General features: G+C 37.2%; 1 protein-coding gene across 1 annotated transcript in view; it reads right to left on the reverse strand.

Moving 5' to 3' along the window:
• NCOA2 (nuclear receptor coactivator 2) overlaps positions 1 to 20965 on the reverse strand; it is a 188381-nt gene that overhangs the window by 53998 nt on the left and 113418 nt on the right. The window contains exons 5-6 of the mRNA XM_066563840.1: positions 20389 to 20490; positions 19341 to 19513 (exon numbers count right to left, since the gene is read on the reverse strand). Of these exons, the coding sequence (XP_066419937.1) occupies positions 19341 to 19513; positions 20389 to 20471 (256 nt within the window). The 5' untranslated portion in view covers positions 20472 to 20490. The remainder of the gene's footprint in view (positions 1 to 19340; positions 19514 to 20388; positions 20491 to 20965) is intronic.

Raw genomic sequence — 20965 nt, forward strand, 5'->3', positions numbered from 1 at the left:
TTGTTTGATCCCTGACTGCTTCTGCTTCATCACCAGCTGTCCCTCACAACCATCTGACTTCCTGATTTTCTTTTCCGTTTTACACTCTTTTCCTCAGAGAGCCCAACATCTTTGTGCAATCAATAAACTCAGTGCTTTCTCAAGGAAAAAGTGTAATGAATGGAGAAAATATGAAAATTCTATTTCTACTCGAATGTTACCTACCCGCTTTTCCCAGAGATGGTGACAATGTATCACTCATGAACTAGTAATACTCAATGCTCACTGCTCATGAACTTTGGCTAGGCACTCTGAAAAGCAGTATAAATCACAAGTGCTCCAAAATGATGGACTTCCTAATTGCATCTGTAACTTAATTGGGTAAGAATTCAAGTAGCTGGAGAGCTTAGAAGAGGCTACACATCCAGGCCACAAGCCACACTTAAATTTAAGTGGCATTGTATAGGAAACCTAGGCCTCAGACAGCCTCTGAGTAGGACCAGCTGTAATTCACATCACTGTTATAAACTGCAGCTACTAATAATGTTCAACTATGCAATAAATGATCCATTTTTGACTGAATTACAGAGCCCCTTGTGTAGACTTTATCAGCACATCCAAGACAAGTAAGTGAATCCTGTCAGCAGCGTCGTCCTGACAGTCAGTCATGGGGAATGTCTTGAAATGCAAATTTCTCCCTCAGCAATACAACCCATGGGGCTAATTGACAACAAAAATTTGTTACAGAAAGGCTGGAAAAAAACAATGATTGATACATGAATTTCTAATGCTGACAAAATAATGCATTATCACAAGTCAGTATTCTTCGTTTTTCTTAACAGTTCCAGCTGCCAGTGTTAAGTAATGGTGCAAAAATTGTAAAGTTTACTTTCCCTTTTTTACTTCTATCTTTTTTGAGTTCATGGGAGCCGAACAAAGAAATGAAAAGCTCAGAGAGTTTATAATTGCTACACTAGATTAATGATCTTTGAATGTCAAGGCTTAGGAAAACAGCTGTAAAGGCCCAACCTTGCAAAGCCTCTCAGAACCCTGTTCTCCCAGCCCCACGAGAACCCCTGGTGTTACCCTCTGACTAAGCACAGCCACTGGATTTTGCCACTGCAGCCACATGGAGAGTGGGAGCTGCTTCCCTGACCTCACAGCTTCCAGTGATGCCTCCTGCTAGAACAGCCCCTGTTAAATGTCAGCCAAGTGCTGCCAGGTATCTCACAGGCACAGTGGCCAAAGGGCAGCAGAGGAAGAGTATGGACAGAGGCTGTATTTACAGGGCTGTATTTACAGCCTTCTGCAGCCAGAGGAAGTGAGCAGCATGGAAAGGGACTTCTCATGGCTTCATCTCCAGAAAGGGAATTCTGCACTGGAGAGGCAGCATGGAATTAGAAACTGGTCCCATCTTTATGAATACAGCTACCAGGGATCAAGCATATTTTATCTGAATAACAGTAGCATAAACTTGAAGCACATTAAATAATTATTAGCTCCGCTCAATTAAGAGTTTAGCCTAGAGAGAGAAAAAATTTAAATAAAATACAAGTACCCCTGAGAGAGATACTACAAAGAATATATACATCCAATTATGTAGTATTTTAGTGATGTGTATAATTCAGACTTTAAACTGTGGGTATGTTTACAATTGCATAAGCAGTATTATACTAAAATACATATTAATATTTTCAATTGGGCATCTTCCTAGTGATCATAAACTGTATTTACTTTTCTACATTTATCATACAGAATAAAGAAGGAAAAAAAAGCCCTCAAAATATTTTCTGACAAATTTATGAGTGGGAAGCCTCAAGCTTTATTTAAAGCTCATTCCAGATTCTGAAAGCAAACCTTTGTGAAGTCACATTAGTTTAACAGAAAGTTAAACTAAAGTTTCATAAGTCAGAGAAATAGAAGCCAAAAGCAATAGTTGGAAGTCTCCTGCTACATTTTAACTTAGCAAGCCCTCTTGGTTTTCCATCCTCCCAACTCAAGCTATGTCAGTTCTCTCTGCATTTCTGACAGCAGACTCTGAAGTGTTAATGACAGGCATCACCTTCTCTTGGTTGTGTTTCAAACCCTACTTTCCTACAGGTAGGCAGGCAGGACCAGCTGAACCACTCAAAAAGCTCTCTTTGTCTGTATTCAAGCTGCTCCAACTTCCTTAAGGAAACCTGCTACAGAAGTATTTCCCCCCTTCGTGCTCTCTGCAAAACCAATATGCATTTTTAAATTAAAAGAGCAAAACTTAGCCTCTGCAGGAATTTCAAAAAGATGAAGCATAATTTGAAAGAGAAAATTTGCATCAACACAGATTTAGCTTATTTTTCACTGGAGCAACATTTAAGGCTCTTCACAGAACAAGAAGAGCAAAAAAGAGATGCTGGTGAAATGCTGGGCAGACAAGAACCCATGCTCTAAAAACCACCAAAGAAAAAGGTCAAGCAAACCCCCCACCCCCCCCCCCCCGTAACAGGTAAATTCAAGTTTATAATCCAATACTGTTTAAAACAGGTTTTCCATATGCCCTATACATAATTCCTGCTCTTTGTAATTTTCTGGAACTGCTATTGAAATGCCACACTTATCTCAAATCACATACCTTTTTTGTACAATAGGTAAAAAAATATAAACAAAGAGATTTGTAATAAGTGACACTAGAAAGCTCAACTCTGCACTCTTCAAAAAAAAAATCATACAAATCAAGATGCTTATAACAGTAACAGGAACATCACTTGAAAGCGAATGTAAATGCTATACAAAGTTGAAACATGCAATTTAATTTTACACTGGAACTATCTAGAAAACAACTTATCTTTTCCATTTTTGGTAAGTATTAGCCAACAACTCTTGTCTTGCCTAATTCATATATCTAAGTTTGCCCTGCATGATCCTTCTGAATTGGTATGCAAAAATAACATCCAAACAATCAAGAAAAATGCAGAAGTATCTGACAGTCCAAGGTAAGGGTAGACACAGTACTAAAAACTAAGGCTAACATAAAATAGAAAGTATACTTAGCAAAGGCTATGTTTTAGCTGACCTTACAGTTTTGAGTATTAGATTAAATAACATTTCAAATATTAGATGCAATAACATCTGTGTATGACTATTGCTAAGTAATTGTATTGACTCTGGTAATGGACAGGAGGTTTTTAACATGAATAGGGCTGTACAGAAAGTGCCTTCAAATGTACCAACTTGAATAAAACACAGAAGAAAAAAAACCCAAAAAATTGTATTTGGTAATGAGAATAGTTTTGGATCACTACACATGATGAAGTAAAGCAGTGAAGAACGTGCAAGTTATTTTGATGCTTGGTTAACCACAGGGAAAGCAGCTCTGCCTTGTAGCTGTGTAATTCAAAGCACTGCGATCCATGGCTCACTTGAAACTTGATATCCCCATGCACGTCCTCACCCAGTTCCCATTCCCTCAACACAAGTTGTTTTTATTCCCTGAAAGCAAGCAATTTTTCAAAACACCAGTGCCTAAGAAACAGCAACTATTTCAGCAATCAATTTTAACACCAGCTTATCCCATCCTTGTGAATAAAGTTAGCTACTATTTTAGGGAAGTGATTATATAGTGAGGTTGCTCTTTCATCACACAGCACACATCTGTCCAGAGCAAAGAAGCTCTTAGACTCTTGAATACATATTTTCCCCCAGAAACTATAGATCAAGTCTTACAGGAAAAACTATGCAACATCTCAGGAAGGTTTTAGGAGGTAAAACAAGGGAGAATTATGCATCTGCACTGAACTAAAATTAGAAAAGCTGCCATATGGCTCTGTGAAGCCAGCAGCACGTTCTTATTCATTAGGAAGCATTCTGCTAACATAAAAACACAAGGCCTTCCTGTGCTCTCCAAATGTGTTTATCTTTTCAACATTAATGCATGATATATCATCAGGCTGCTGAAATCTCCTGCAGTGCATATTAAAAAAGCACAGCTGCACTTTTTCTCAGCACGTTTATTCACTGGGAGCACAGCTTTGCCCACCTCCCTGACACAGCCCTCTTGTCAGCCCGACTCCCCTCTGCTTGGGAAGGGCTGCACTCCCACTGCACGCTTGCCTGCCCAGCTCATCTGCCCGTGTTCTGTTCTGCTCATCACATCCACATGGTTTAGCTTCATATTTACTACTGCTGGTGGAAGCACACTTAAATGGTAAATGACCCTAGGGTTTGAGCTAAAAGCCCTTGGAAAGCTGTAAGTGAAATTACTAGCTCAGGAGTAGCAGCACTTACAACGTTGTGGTTTCTTTTTCCAGCACAAGCTGCTCTAAGTGGTGCAGATGCTCTCCTGTCCCACATATACCTGCCCCACCTTCCCATGCTAAAGGAGCATCACTAAGGCACTAACTCTATGGAAAGCTTCATATTCTCACAAACCCATCAAATATAGGCAAACATTTGTGCAGCTTTACAGGCTTTGAGTGAAGTCCTGCTCTTAGAAAATTCAGTTACAGTAGCCAGCATATAAAATTTTCATGGACACTGAAAAGAAAACAAGCACTGAAAACCCATGATCGATTTAGGAATAGCAAATGGAAGTAATAACACCTAAAATTAATACTAGTTTTGTCTCTTAATAATTTTGACATTTTGCCATCATTCTTTTTTTGTACAAGTCAGCATTTTTGTCACTCAATACACCTCCTGTAAGAAGTACTGCCTGAGAAATAATTGCCCCCAGCTCAGTTAAACTGGAACAAGGACAAAAATAATGAAATTCAACTTACCAAGGATAATATTTAACTGCTGGAGAGACAGAAGCCTATTATCTCTATATGTATTTTTTGCTAAATACTTTAATAAGCATTTTACTACCTTCTCCTTGGTTTCTTCCTCCCTCTCATTTTGCTGTCTTTGCTTTCATCAACATCTCTGACCTCTTTTCCTTCTCATTATTACAAAACTCAGTGGTCTGCTTCTTGGAAGTGAGGAAGAAGACAGTGGCAGCAGTGGAAGTGCCCACTCCTTTTGCCCTGGCCCCAGGATCCAGTTGTCTCCAAGCCCCATGAGCTGGGGTATTGCAGTGCTGCATTCCTGGCACATGGCACCACTCACAGCATCATCCATAAATACACTTAAATAACATATATGAAGAATGCTAACTCTTGGATATAACAGTGATAGCTAAAAGTAATGTTATTATTTATATGTAAATATATATTATTTACAGAACTTCGTACCTACTATCTGCAGATTTACCTACTTAATGCAGTGGGCAAGAGATTATTCTTACCTGGTATCACCCCAGAAGGTCCCTAGTCTCTGGTAAGTTAAGGACTGGGGTCTGAAGTAAAACCCGGATTTACAACCCCTTCTCTGCTGCTGCTCAAGTGAAGACTAAAGTGTCCTATCTGGGACCCCAAATCCACAATGGCTTGATCCATACCCAGCACACAATAAAAATATGAAACAACGCAGCAATTAAAATAATTTCTTTGCTGATATTATTTTTAGTATTTTTATTTATCAGTAAAGACACAGAAGGACAATTGCTGTATTACCCTTTAAGTGAAATCTAAACTAAGACTGAAAGGAACCCTGAATCCAGAAACTATTTCTCACCCCGTGCTTCATTTAAACTTGTGGTGATGTGTCAAACTACCACATTGTGAGTGGAAAGTTATTTTTCATCTCCAGAGCATGGAATTAAGCTTCCATCATGACTATCACCTACTGGAATCCCTGGACATGCTGCAACATTAACCTTTTCAACTAAGTTTTCAAAAAGGTGGAAAGGAATATAACTGAATATAGTTTTACTCCTGCAAAATTTTTAGACCTTTCTTATTATTAAAATATTTGAGTATGTTCAACATATGCTTCTATATGAAATGAAAGGTTGTGCTTAACTTGCAATCAGAAAAATTAAAGGTACATGTGTTTTAAAGATACTATCTTTTCCCCAAAAAGACCACCAACACTGTCTTTATAGTGTACATTGACCGACTAGGGAAATATCTAAATAAATTAATCATCAAAGGTGCCCTGCCCAGGAAATGTCCTTATCAAAAGGCTAAAATCCAGGATGATGCTGAGAATTTCTAATTTTCACTGGTTTTAAAATGCATTTTTAAATACAGGGGTTTGGGGTTCTCTTTTTGCATTTACATTTCCTGAGAATGTCGAGTTATCAGTATAATCACAAATATCTGATTGATTATAGTGTCATTTACAGTATTTAATAAATGCCGAAAATACAGTACTCAAACCATAAAGGAGTACACGTGTTAGATTAAGCACATTGGCTGTCAGTGCCTTACCCCAAAATACCCTGAATTTAATCAGTCACTTATTATTCTGTGCTAGAATCAGATAAGCAGATTCAAATATATGTATCTGTAGCTGTATACACAAACACATCCAGGAAATGGTTTTGCATCTGTTGCTATTTACATGATTTCAAAACACTCACGTAAACTACTCAACTGTGCATGATAACAAATGCTGCACAGCCATCAGCACTGACTTAAAATCTGTTACATTAATATGGCTGCATTTCAAAAGAAAGAGCCAAACCAACTGACCTCTGCACCAAAATATTAGATACAAATATTTGGCATCACTTCATTTAACAAAGTAATTATTTTCTTTGGTATGTGCTGAATTAGGACAGAAAAATTTACTGTATTTCTTGGCATTTGCAATTTTGTAAGTGTTAGATATTTACCAAAGGAGTAACCTCATCTTATTTTGATAATTCATCTCTCAAAACAGTATTGATATGAATGTCTAAATGGTGGGAGTCCAGTGTTCTTTAACATTTTGGCTGAGCTAATGTTTTCAAAGACAAGAAACATGGCAGAATCTGATAATTTTATTCCAAACAGGGCTCCACCATGGTCTCAGAAAGAATATATTGCTTTTACAAATGTTAACAGCCCTCTAATTGGTTCTCTGACATGTTAAAACACTGGCCAGATTTTGAAAATAAAGATACAAGGGTTAACACTCTTTAGACTAGAATCTGCAGATGCAGTTGCCAAGCTAATTAAACTTTTGGGTTTCGAAAACTTAGGCCAAAATAACATACTAGAGAGGAGTATTAATCTAGCCAGACTCTATTTCTTGAAGCCTAACTCTTCTGTACTCAACCAGCTGTTAAAAGGAAACAGATGACTCCCTTTCTTCAAGTGCCACATCGCCATGATTACAAAATATCTGTCTTATTTTAGGATGCTGATAATAAATCTTTGTGACACACCAGATCATCCACAACAACAGGCAAAGATCTTTTTGCTCTTATAAATTGCCATTGACAACTGCATAAGTCTTCAAGAGACCTAATGTGGCCCACAAAAAAGAAATATAATGGATCATGGGCTCTCTATGAAAGAAGTTTCCATAATAAAACGTAGGCCAAAATGGAGCACAGATAATTGAAGACAGCTAAGAAAGAACAGAAAGAGCTTTAATTTAATGTGTCCATGTTAACATGACTTACAGGGCTCCTACTGTTTCTAATAGTCCAGATTATGGTAGATAAATCTTTTGCAAAAAACCTCTGAATCATTAAGGACAAGTGAAGTTTTCTTCTATAACAGCCCAGTGTTCAGAAATAGAAGCTTGGGCCCCTCTCCTTACTCGTCTAACCCAACATCATAGGCCTCAGCCAAAATTTCAAGGCAATTTAGAAACAGAAACTTTCCTATTACTGCAAGGAAAGCAGATGGAAAACCAAAACCTTCCTAGAAGAAACTGTTTATTTCTGCATGTTAGTTATTTAAAGGGATTTTTTAGTCCAAGTCCTTCACAAAACTGTGTTTTAAGATAAATTTCATATATTTCAACAGTGGCTACATTACTTCAGGTACATTACTTCAGGGTGGCTGTGGGAAGAAAGGTAAGATTATTAACCTGCATTGCTTAAAATATTCTCTAAAATGAAGAGATCTTTTTTCATTACCCTAGAAAATCTTGGCTTATCTTGTTGCTATGATTTACATCCAGACAAAGTCACTTTTAACCTCAATTGTATTAATTTATTCTGTCACATATTAATTAGCAGACATTTTAAAATGCCTGCTAATAGCACTGATAGATACAAATGGGCTCCCTTCAACAGACTGAACCACACTTAAAACTTAATTAATTAGGTGCTCCCGTTTCTGTTTCTCTAACTCAGATTCATGAAGCAGGGATCTGCACCCAGTCTGAAATATGTTAGTATAATCCATAAACAGGAAAATGATTAAACACTAATGGTATTGTTTTCTCTCTTTTCTCAGTGAGCTTTATCAGTTCTCTTCTGAGAAGAAATTTGGAGCTGTTTTAACAGTTCACCAACAGTTCCCCAACAGTCCCCCAAGGGCAACCAGGAGCTCAGCGGAGGGCGCTCCATGCTGTGCTGGCAGGTGCTGCCCAGCCAGCTCTGTAGTCTTGCTGCTCTTCCCAGCTCCAAACTCCTGACATGGCACAGGCTGGGAGTGAGGGGCCCTTGCTGGGCAATCATCACCCTGAAAATGCTGAACACATGTAGCTTTAACCAGGAACTGTTGAAGATTATGGTCTGCCTCCAGTCATGTCCTTCCCTGGCACGAAGGCCGGTAATGCAGGTCTGCAGCCAAGCCAGAGCATGACATCAGAAGTGATAATCCAGAACATTTTCCTCCAGTCTCCAATATACTTATTTGCCTGCAAAAAGGAATATGGGTGCCTGCTCCTTGTTTTACATTTTACCCATTACAACACAACAGGTGAGATCTTTGGCATAACAGCTGTTATTTCCACAGTATTATGTGCTCACCTCAGCCTAAACACTGAAGAATACTGGGGCCAAAGTCCTTATTAAATAAACCAACCAACTAACCCAACAAAAATCCCCATAAAAACAATAGAAGAAACCATACCCCTTCCCTTGGAAAGCATTTAAGCTGCTGAGATAAAGGATATATGCTCCTTGTCTGACCTCCAAAGAAAGAACAAGTGGCAATGCCCATGACTATCACATAGCTCAGGGAAAGGAAGAGTATTCTTGCACCGTAATTCACAACGACCCTGAGAAAGTCAATATCCTCCTTCAGTTATATTTAATAAAGGTTTTACAGACTGGCTCCTCTGACTGTATCACTGATACAAAAAAGTAATGGGAAAAAAGCTTACCGGGCATATTTACATTTTAGATTGCCAACTGCAAACAAATAATTATATTTTGTACATTAACTACAATGGCCTGACAATCTGTACTACAATGTTCACTTAAAATCAGCACCTCTTGCAGATGGACAGATGGTGGCTCAACTTTCAAGCTCAATAGTAATCACAATAATCCTTGATTTTCATCAGTGTAACACTCAGCAATTCATTAGTAACTTTTGTCACATTCCCTAAACTATTTGATGATTTCTTACCACAGCAACCAAGAGTAAAAACATTATCAGAGGGATGATAGTGAATGGAATAAAACTGTCACAGGTATGGTGTTGCTGGTCATAAAATTATGGCTAAAGCCACACCAAAGGCAAAAGAGAGTAGGACTGGAGAAGGCATGGAAGAAAAAACAAAAAACACAGGACAATTACTGAGAAGAAGAGAAAACAGTGCAGGCTTAAAAATAAAACCCTTCAAAAATGGGGGGAAATTTGAAAATACAAAGAAAATCCATCCAATACAAAACTCCATTTTTGACAATTAATGACAGGGAGCATTGCATTCAGAGGAGTCAATGGGGATATTAAGAAACAACTGAAGATAGACAAAAACCCCAAACATTCAAATCTTTCCTTCAACCCAAGACAATGAAAGGCTTTATACAAAAGAACGAAGACAGGAAGAATTTTATGTGATTGGCACAAAATACCTTGCTGTTTTTTCCACCAAACATCAAAATAAACAAACCAAGAAAAATCTAAATGAGGGTCCCTCTGAGTTTTCCAATCTATATTTAGAAATTACAACCTTGATATCTTTTCCTCTTTTTTTTTTAATTTCCAAGTAGATTAAATTCTATATTTAAACACACTTCCTCTTCAGTGTTGAATATAGGCCCACACCTAATTTGTCTCTGGAAGTCATCTCCCTCAGTAGAATCATGGGAATTGCAGGTTGTTCCAAGTCTTTCTAGGAAATTGTGCCTCAGGAAAAAATGTACTAGTATAAGGCTAGTGCTCCTCAGGATCACATATCTTAAGATGACAAGGGACCATTCTATCTGCCTAGCCAGCCCTCTGTAACACATCCCAAAATATTTCACACCAACTCCTGGATCACCACAAGAACTTCCACTGAATATTCTGCAGAACATTCAGACTTTGGAAGGGCTAACAGAACCTACCAATTCCTTCATTAAGTTGCTCCCGATTTCAGCTAACTTCCCATTAACAATCTGCCCCTTCCATATGAGTCAGTCACAAATTCCAGCTGTGAGGCTGCATCCTGCCTTTGTGTGCTGGAGTCCTCTGTGGCAGGCACACTGTGGAGCTCCATTCTGGTTCATGCCAGTGAGCAAAGCAAGGTGCAGGGACATGCAGTTCTGCTCTGGGACAACCTGAGCCTCAGTGAAGGGACGCACGACACGGCTGCTTTGTCCAAAGAAGCATGTGGATACTTGTTCAGATAACATGGGCATAGCTAAAGCACCTCCAGTTATGGAGTATCTGCTTAATGGATTTATGGTTTATGGAGTTATCCACTTTGGTGGAACTTAAATTTATGTACTTTTCTTTCTCCCCTTTCCCCTCCTCTGATCTTGTGCAAGTTAAAGAAGGAAAGGAGAGTATGTGTGTGGTTAAGTGTGCAGGGGATATATTAAGAGTACTCCTTGTCTTCTAAAATACAGAGATGTGCCAACACTTCATAATGATGAAAGGAAACAGACTTCATGTGTGTATTGACTCTCCAGTCCTTTTTCTGAGGGCATTCACTATGAGCTCAACAGTGTTCATGACACCCTTCAGTCTTCAGTCTGTGATCTTCCCCTAGTTGTCCACTGAGGGTTTTCATAAAAGAAAGTGAAAGCTGAAGTAGTAATAGCTGACTTATTGTTTTTCATGATTTGTGATTTCACATTCAAGGACCCCTATTTCCAACTAACTGTCCAGCAATAACAAAATGCATGACTTAGAACAGATGCAATTATCTTGGTTCTAGTTTGAACACAGAGAAGCCTTTAATCAAGGCTTCTTCAATGTGCTGTGAATCCACAGGTTTTCAGGATTCAAACATGGTATGAAAGGCATTGCACCCTATTGTGAGTAAATATTATATTATTGCTTTTCAAGCTGCAGTCTTTAAAAATAGAAGATAAAAGCTGTGTAACAAAAGCTAGATTCCTTAAAATAGATGATCTTTTTTTGACTGAAGTATCATCACTATTCACAGTGAATTAATTTGCTATTCCATAAATTAAGCTGCAGACAGAAAGCCAAGGTAACATGAAGTGTCCTTAATTTACTTGCTTTATGTGCTGCTGAGATTAAGACATTGCATTCATAATCTAAAGCACACAGCAAGATTTGGTGTTCTACAGTAAGCATCTTTTACACTGCAAATCATCCAACAACAAGGGACTAAAACCACTATCATTAGGACTCAAATCAGAAGGCTACAATTGTTCTTTAATACCTAAACTCAGCATTTATTTTTTAGCACCTAAATTCAGCCTTTGTTTCTGATCACACCTCTAAAGACAGAACAGCTGGTGAGAAACACTAGACTCAAAAGCTTAGTCCATATTGTACAGGGATGGATGTCAGTCTATATTTCTGCATTTTGTTTTACCCTCAAATAAAAATGCTAAATGAATTTATGATAGTTACAGTTCATAAGAGATTACATGTTAAACTGCAAAAGAAACCCTGAACAAACCTGTAAAGTTTTGAAGTTTAAAGTGCTCAGTGACAATTTAAATGCAGTCTGAGAACAACACACTTGCCAAGGAGGTAGCCTCCAAAATTTCAAGAAGAGATGTCTCCATCTCTCTTATGCAAGACATTTTTACTAAATCCCAGTAGTACACAGACCATAACATGATCATTACATATTAAAGTAACTAAACCAAAACTTTAATGAAGATATTCCTGTAAAGAACAAAGAGGGAATGCTTGACGATATCCCCCAAAGAAGGTTAAATATAGGAGAAGCAGCTCATCCTTTATAGCATTTCCAAGCATTGGTGTTACAGATCACAACCTCTTACACTGCAATCATCTTTGCAGCTATATAATACAAAGTAAACAGCTATACTTTGCTAGCTTGAACTATTTTTTTTTTCTTGGACATTTAGAATTTATGAAAGAACACAAAGACCAAAGAAGAGCAAATATAAGTAGGCTGCAAAACAAACAAGAAAGTTTTCCTGTAGCACTTGCCACTAATGCCCATTTCTACCTGAAAAAGACCAGCACCTCAACAGCTAAGAGTAACATCTAGTTTCTTTTTAACTTTGACCCATAACTTGAAGTCAAAGCTTAGATTTTCAGTCTAAAACTTCAAGCAAATGATCTCTGGCATGGAAGTCATCCATCACTGACTAAGCTGAAGCCCATGGTCAGGAGGAACGTCTTGTTAGGTGACAGCCATGAGGTGACACCCTGCAATGCCCAACACCACCAGGACAGCTGTGGCCATTGGCCCTTAGCTCAGTCATGGCTGGCACACATGGACCTGTGTGGGAGTGGGGCCCCACCAGGGACCCAGGGTGAGACAGATCCTCTACAACCTCTACAATCCTCAGGCCACCTCAAAACCACTGCTCAGGCTCACCACACAGCTGCAGAAATGCTCCTGTCATGGTAAGGGAGGAAATGGAAACTCATGATCAGGAGGAGGGCAGGGATGGTAAAACCAGGGCTTTTCAACAGCTGACTTATTTTCCACAGGTCACTTTGCAGCCTGCACACTTGATCATTTTAATCTGTCTTCTTGAATCAAGAGAATCATAGAATCACAGACTAGGTCAGGTGGGAAGAGAGCTTTAAATATCACTTAGTCACCCCTCTTGCCATGGGCAGGAACATCTTCACTAGACCAAGCTGCTCAAAGCCCCATCCCATCTGGCTCTGAACACTTCCAGGGATGGTGTATCCACAACTTCTCTGGCCAACCCACTCTGCTCTCACAATAAGGAAGAAGTCCAGTCTTCCCGCTCAAAACCACTGCCTCTTGTTCTGGCACTCCAGGTCTCAGTAAGAAGTCTCTCTCTGCCTTTCCTGTTAAGCCCCCTTTACATATTGAGAGGCTGCAATAAGGCCTCCCCAGAGCCTTCTCCACTCCATACTGAACAATTCCCCTTTCTTAATTGTTCGATCCCAATGTGGGCACAGTTATATGTCATAAAGTGTCTTCAGTTACTTATTCAGTTAGTAATATTAATTACATTATAACACTGCCTCCACAGGAGAATATTAATATCATTAAAATGCCTTAACTTATGTGTAGATAAGGTTTAAGCTAAGTATTCTGCATGATACCCAACACCAATAAAACAAGCAAACACCAGGAAGCTTCCCACTTGATGGGTTGCTGGCCAAGGACTGCTTTTCCTCAGATACAGAAAAGAAACTGATGGTCTCCATTTTAAAACCACTTAAAATTCTTCAGTGAATCAGTAGTTCTCTGGAGTCATGCAACTAGTAAAGTCAACATAAACTACATATTTAGCCAGAAAGCCTTACAATGTACACAGGAAGATCAAAGATATTTTCAATGTATCACTCTCAGCTGTAGGCAGGGGAGACAACAAAGCAAATTCAGTAATAGTTGTTGTTTTGGGTTGTTTTGTTGTTTTTTTTTTTTTTGTAAATGCTCTGCATAAATTCCTTGACTTCAAGAACAAATTTCTGTGACTCTTGTCTTAAAATCCTATAAGACTGAAAATATAGTATATACACATAGTGATAGCCATGTAGAATTCCTTCAAAAAGAAGATTCAAAAATTGGCATAAAATTTGAATAACCCATCTCAAATATGATTAATATAAAATATAATTACAGTAAAATTGACTTAGTAAAATATTTGCAAAACGAAAACCAACAAACAAAACACAAGTCTGCATATGCTCCCTTGCCTTAATATCCTGATTTTACAAGATATTTATGCACATAACTTTGAACCTTTAAGTAGTTCCACTGACTTAACAGGGATTACTCATCTGTTTAAAGTTAGGCAGCTGCTTAAATACCTTGTGAAATATGAATCTAAATTCAGATCTGATAAATTCAAAGTAGCAGCAGCCAAAGCAACACCTCATTACAGTGTTAAGACCATGCTGCTTTCTTTTAGCAAGTGATTTTACTTGCATACTGGTGCTGGAGGCAACAATGCACTACCTGCTGGAGTGGCCCTGTGATTACACAGTGCTGCTACAAGGAAGCAAAAACTGGTTTTGCTATCAAATGTGAAACCAGAAAAAGAAGATAAATATGATTTAACAACAAGCCTTCTTTCAAAGTTCATACAGGTTTCCATGCATTTCTCTCTTCATCAAGCACTTCTTCCTCTCCCAACACTATTTTGCTTTCACATGGTGATTCATTCTGTCCAAGGTCTGTCTTTTAAGGCTATTCTGAAAACAAGGTCTGTTTCACATCTCAGAAGTGTACATTAACAGCTAGACTGGTAATTGCCACCCAATATCCCTTCCCTGAACCAGTGAAAAGCTGATGTACAGAACATAAAACCTCTTCAGAAACTAGTGACACATGAAAACTGGACTCTGCAGGAAAATGGAACTGGCATAAAATCATATTTGAGAATACTTTACCATAGTAGATTATATCCCACTGTATGTGAATCTAAATAAGACAGGTGGATGCCATTTTAAAAAATTGCTACAGAAGACAGAAAGGCTTGGAGAATAGGAGTGGAGAAATAAGAGATAGACACCTGGAGTTTAATAAAAGGAACTCAGGGGACTTGGGAAAAAAAACCAAACAACCCCACGTCCTGCACTTTTGTCAGGACACATTCCTCAGCACTCCAATCAAAGAGGTCAGAGGAGACTTAGCTGCAGAAACTGCTGAAGAAGCTTAAGGTGATCTTCAGTATCCTCTGTACCTACTGCATTGCTGATATTCAGACAGGAGGCTAAAGAACAACTAGATATTGTAGAAAAGTAAATTTAAAAGTTTTTTTAAAAGCAGGAGTTGTTCAAACAGTGAATTATGATAGATAGTCTCTGCTTTAAAAGATGAGTTATTTACCTGCTGAGACTAGGGCCAGCATGACAGATAAAAGGAGCTGCAAACTAAGGGCAAGGGTTTAATTTTTATAACCTGCTTTATATCCAAAAGAAGAATAAAAAAACAAACAAACAAAAAAAAAACAGAACAAAACAAAACAACCCCACAAAACCCTGAAATAAACCCCAGCAAAACAGAGACAAAGCAATCAAAAAAATAATGACAAAACCTCCACTACCATAATGAGGGGAGTCAGGCTGATGACAAGAGTGAAGGAAAAGGACTACTGTTGGAATAAAATCAAATGAGATCGATGTGAAACAGTTCAACTGATTGTCAACTAAGGAAGAAGAAAATTCAGATTACTTTTATTTACTGTCAGAATTCTGTTGTCTTCAGATATGAGAAAACATTTTAAGCAATACTTATATGACAGAAATTAGTATCTTAAATGCTGAAGTTGCTTCTTAAAATAAGATATGATCCTAAAATCAATCAGATACTATTTTACTAAGCATATTTCTTAAGTACAATCAAATGGCTTTATAGCTCCTTGGACATCTGGCATATAAAGCAATGTTTATTCCCAATGGTCTTTACACTTGTCTAACACAAGCTTATTAAATTAAGCATGTGCAAATCAGAACTTACTTGCCTGTACACATCATGAACACATCTGTAACATCCATGACCATTCCCCTTTCCAAGAACCTTAACATGGACCGCAAACAACAGGACAGCCTACACTTCAACGACCATGTAACACAACGGCTCCAAATTACTGTTATGTTATAAATAAAAAACTGAATGAATGTTTTCCAAAGTGCTTGAAACACAAGTTTCAAATCCCCAGTAGAGATATCCACTTAAGATTTACATGAATACAACTTCTGTTTCATCTTCATGCTATAATCACAATTTTTCATCTCCTCTGGACATTCACAAAACCTCCATCCAATCATTGTAAGATAGTATGATAAAAGTCACACTCAGTAGAAAATTAGGCTTTTGTAAAATAACTTGTCATCACTTTCCTAAATATTAAAACCATTTCAAAACCCAGATTAAAACTCCATGCAATGGTTACATCTTCCAAATATCTTGAATTCCTTTAATGAATTTAGCTTTACACACGCATTTATAAGTTGCCTTCAAACTGTAATAAACAGAATCTCTAACATACCACAACTTAGGAATCTTTGAAGTATATACTGTGAGAAATGATAGAAAGATAACAGATAAAGTATTCCAAGTATATATTTGCATATAAAATAGATCAGGATAACATTATACTAAATTATATAGTATTATTAAATCAAAAGATCCATTACTTTTTTCAGCTACCAGCCCAGCCAGCTTGACATGGGAAACAAATATCAATCTGCATTTCATCCTTCCTTGTTCTCATTCCTAGAACCTAGAATAAAGTTTCCTTGACAAAGCTCAGTAGAAGTTATAAAACTTGTTGCTTTCAGTGGCTTTTCAAGGTATTTATAACTGACTGTGCTTTTTTAAGTAATTAGACCTTTATGTGCAAGTAGAATTTTTATTATTTATTTCAGAGAAACAACCTCTTTACTAAAACTTCTAAATAATAAAACTGTAAATTAAGTTCTCACTAATTTAATCTAATCTGCTTTGGAAGAAATGCAGGAGCAGACCCACTGTATGACCACCAAGCCATCTTAATTTGTCCATGTCAGTGTAGAATCACTGAAGAATGTCAGGACATACATTTAGTTTTGTCACAAGTATTCTGCATAACACTAAAAATCAACAAAACAACTGCAATAAAACATTATTTTTAACCTGAGTCTTGTGGCACTTCATGCAAATATAGCATTATTTTAATGACTTTTGTTTCAGAAAGAGATAATGCAAGTTTTTGACTGTTGTCAAGGTGTTCTAACAGGTCTTTACAGTGGAAGACCAATCAGAAAGATTTGGAACAACCTAAAAGTTAATACATTTAAATGATGAGCATATCCAAGTGCAGGATTCCCAATGTGAGGTGATAAATTACCTATAAAACACGAGAGAGCAATAGTAATAGCCTCACGAGGTCTGCAACCTGCTTGCATTGTTTATGTCAGATTCTTTGTGGCACTGAACAGAAGTACATGTAGACTGTACTGTTTGTGCAATCTGGACACTTAGTATATGTGAGACATTTTTGTTAAAGAAATGCCTGCTCCAAAATAATATTGCATTTCAGAGTATGCTGTCATTTGAATTTTTCTTAAAAGGAAAAGTAGCTTCTATGTAGGAATAGGTATCAAACCTTTATCAGCTCAAAGGAATAATTTCAAATATTCTGATCTTCTGAGATGCTACTAATGACCACCTTGAAGGTCTCAGTGTTTTGCTGTGCCCCTTAAGAGGCTTAAAGTCAGTCAGTACCAGCTGCGAGTTTTATGTGGATACCCAGTTACCAGAACATCTAATTGCTGAAGAACCTTGTGTAACAAATCAACATCAAAGAGAGCAATTCAGTGTCTTTATTGCTCAAGGGCTGCAAACTACTTCTACTTGTTGAAATAAACTTGTTGAAAAGTGCTCACAGCAGTTTAGTCTGTCTTTAGGACTGTATATTCAGTTGTTTTTGCAATAAGATTTTATGACCTTAAAAAACTAACTGCACATTCAGCTTTGGCACAATTCTGGCCCTTGATGACTTCAATAGTTTACATATAACCTGGTCTGGTGAGTGTGCATGTTTCATGAAAACTATTGTTGTGATATTGGTCCTAAACAATAAAACCCTGGATTTGAGAAAGTTACCCTGAGTTAGAGCCAGATTTTCAGACTAGATTTTCTAGAACTGCTTACAGAATTACCAAAGTGGACTGGCAGATTTTCCTTTCTGCACCCATTTCCTGGGAAACCACAGGTTTTTTGTCCTTTTCCTTTTCTCAGGTAAAGATAAGAAGTATGTGTTGCTTGGTGACGGAAAAAAAAATCAATTTGAGAAAAGGATGAAGAAAATAAGGGAAAAAGAATATTTCAAAAGCCAGTAAGGTGCAAAACAATGATGGACATTGTGTCAGTTAATAAGTATACTTCTAATAAGGGGCATGGCAACATCACTAGAATATCCACTTAAAAAATCATAGCAACCTAACAGCAGAAAGAGGAGAAAAAGCTGAGAAATAGAACACTCCCTAAGATTAATCAGTTAGAACTTTGGAGGAACTGACACAATCTGACTCCTTCCACTTTCCATTTAGCTTTGAATAGACTGAAGTCTAAAACTGTAGATCTACTTATATAGTTATACATTTAGATAAATATGTATCTAAATTATGAAACATGAAGTCTCCAATTTTATAATTTTACACACACAGTATGGAAAAGGAAAAATTATTTTCCCACAGAAAAGTGAAAAAGTGAAAGATGTTTAAATTGTTTGAAAATCAAAGGAATCACTCTAAACACAGTTTACAAAGAGATATAAATCTTCTACATTAAAAGAAAAACTACATGCACCCACTTCAAGAATTTATATCTGCCCCAAACACCTGCAGTGTGCCTGCTAGACAGACCTGTGCCACAAAACCCACTTCCAAAAATTTTAGTTTCTAAAAGATTTGGGTTTTCTCTTTGAATAGGAAATATATCAAAATAAAAGAAATACAAAACTAATCTTCTAGACAAAGAACAGGAAGAAAACTGTCACGTTCTGTGGTTTACATTTATAACAGGACCCTATCTAGAGATTAGAATAGTTTCAAATCTATTGTAGTCGAGGATATGATGTCATCATTTAAAGGACGCAGATAATTTAGTCCACAATATCTATTCATACCAACAAAAGAAAGCAGAACGAGTATGCAGAACTCTTGCATACCCCACTCTCCTGGACATTTCTCTTTTGCAAGGATTCTTACTCATCCATGTAAAAGTATGTGGTTTTTTTTTCCCAAAGCCATCTGCTAGTTTAACTTGTGTGAAAGCACAAGTGATTTCAATTCCATTAGATACACACATCAGACTGACTGATTTTTTCTCTCTCTAAACAATTTTCAGTGAAGTATTTTAAAAATACTGAATATGATACTTAACACACTCTATTCACATGACTTTATAGCATTATTCATTACTGATTAATGAAAAACATGGGAATTTGCTAAAGAAAAGCTGAAGAGACTATCAGGTTGGTCAAAAATAAAATAACAATCAAGACAAAATATTCGAAGTCAATTAATCAGTCTTCTTACCTTGTTCTTTTATCTGACGAATTTGCTTCACAGTTTCTTTCAAGATTGCACATTTGTCAGGTTTAAAGTTAAAGTTGTCAATATCATTAAAATTTGCAAAAATCAGCTCTGCAAGTTCTTCAATGTATTTATTCTCTTGCTCACGATTGCGTTTCTCAGTGCTTCTTTTAGGGCTGAAAGAGGAGTTTATAAAAGTTCTGTCTTTAATGTCAGTTTACTTGTCTTCTGGCCAGCTCAGAGATGATTTTAAAAGGTTTGACAGTAGTTTAACAAAAACACCTCTCACTAACAATATGTAACTTAAGAGTTTCTCCACAGAAAGGTTTCCTCTGGAACAAGGAAAGGAGCATGAGAAAAGATGTTACTTATTTCTTTTCCAGCAGTCATGTTTTTGTTTCAAAAGAGGATTTGGATTAGAAATTGAAAACACAAGATTATTTGGGGGGGAGAAGGGGGGTCAGGATTTGAATATTTACAAGTATCCCTCCCACACGGCATTGAGAATCCAAAGAGTATTATATAGTGATTGTGTATGAGAAAATAAAACAGCTTAAATAGTTACACTGAGCAATCCATACTCCCTGCCTCCTTGTGGATTTATGGCAGTCTTACGAAAAGATGAATGAGTGGTTATGCTTTAAAATGCATTTGTGTTGGTAGCTGTAAAGCTGGAAAATATTTTTCAAGACCTAGATTATAATGTACAACAGAGGTGGTAAAAAAAAACTCAGATTGACAAAATGAGTGACTGAAGACTTCTTACAGTGAATGCCAAAAACCATTTTTACACCTCTCCTAAATTGTCACCAAAATTCTGCATTTTGGCACAAAGTTGGATTCAAAAATATACAAACAAACAACAATAAAAGAGAATAGTTCTCATCCCCACCCCAAACCCTCAACAACACAGAATTGCTGCAATAAAGTAGTTTGGCACTGACTTCTCTTTGCAAGAATGTTGTTTGTCATCTTTTAACTGAAAAACAGAAGCACAAGTAACATTTTTTTAACTCATTCTCTCAATATTTCCAGAAATAAATGGTCTAACCTGGGTCCAACTTGATCGGGATCCTTGCGCTTTCTCGACTCTGCTCTGGATGGGTCAGAGGTATTTTCTCCCATCCCACTCATCTTGAACACATATCAGCAACTAAAAGGAAGAAAGTGCAAGAAAGGGTTATGGTGGAAAAGTCTTGAGTTCTCAGTTCACATTTACAATTTTCTCATTCCATGCTCAACTAAGATTTTACTTGGCAAATCTATCACATGAAATTGAGCTTGTTTGAAAGACACCAATAAAAACATTGTGTTTATGATCCAACAAAATGCAACACAAAACTCCTTGAGAAGAAAATTTGTGGTGAGTAAGTAAAGCATTATAATCTGATTGTTACCAGTTACATAAGAACTGATAAGTATATTTTGTGCCTGAGTTGCTGAATTTTCATGGCAAATTTGCAAGGTTGAATGATGAAAAACAAAAGAAAAGCCATGGTGCCATACAACAAGAAATACACAACAGAACTGAAATACATGAAATAAAGCATGTGTCCCACCTACATGAAAAGGTAGCACATGCAGCTTTAGTTAAAAATTAGAATATAATGCCTGCAAAAGTACACACA

This window comes from Molothrus aeneus, chromosome 1 (genome assembly GCF_037042795.1).
Source record: "Molothrus aeneus isolate 106 chromosome 1, BPBGC_Maene_1.0, whole genome shotgun sequence".
Classification (NCBI taxonomy): Eukaryota; Metazoa; Chordata; class Aves; order Passeriformes; family Icteridae; genus Molothrus; species Molothrus aeneus.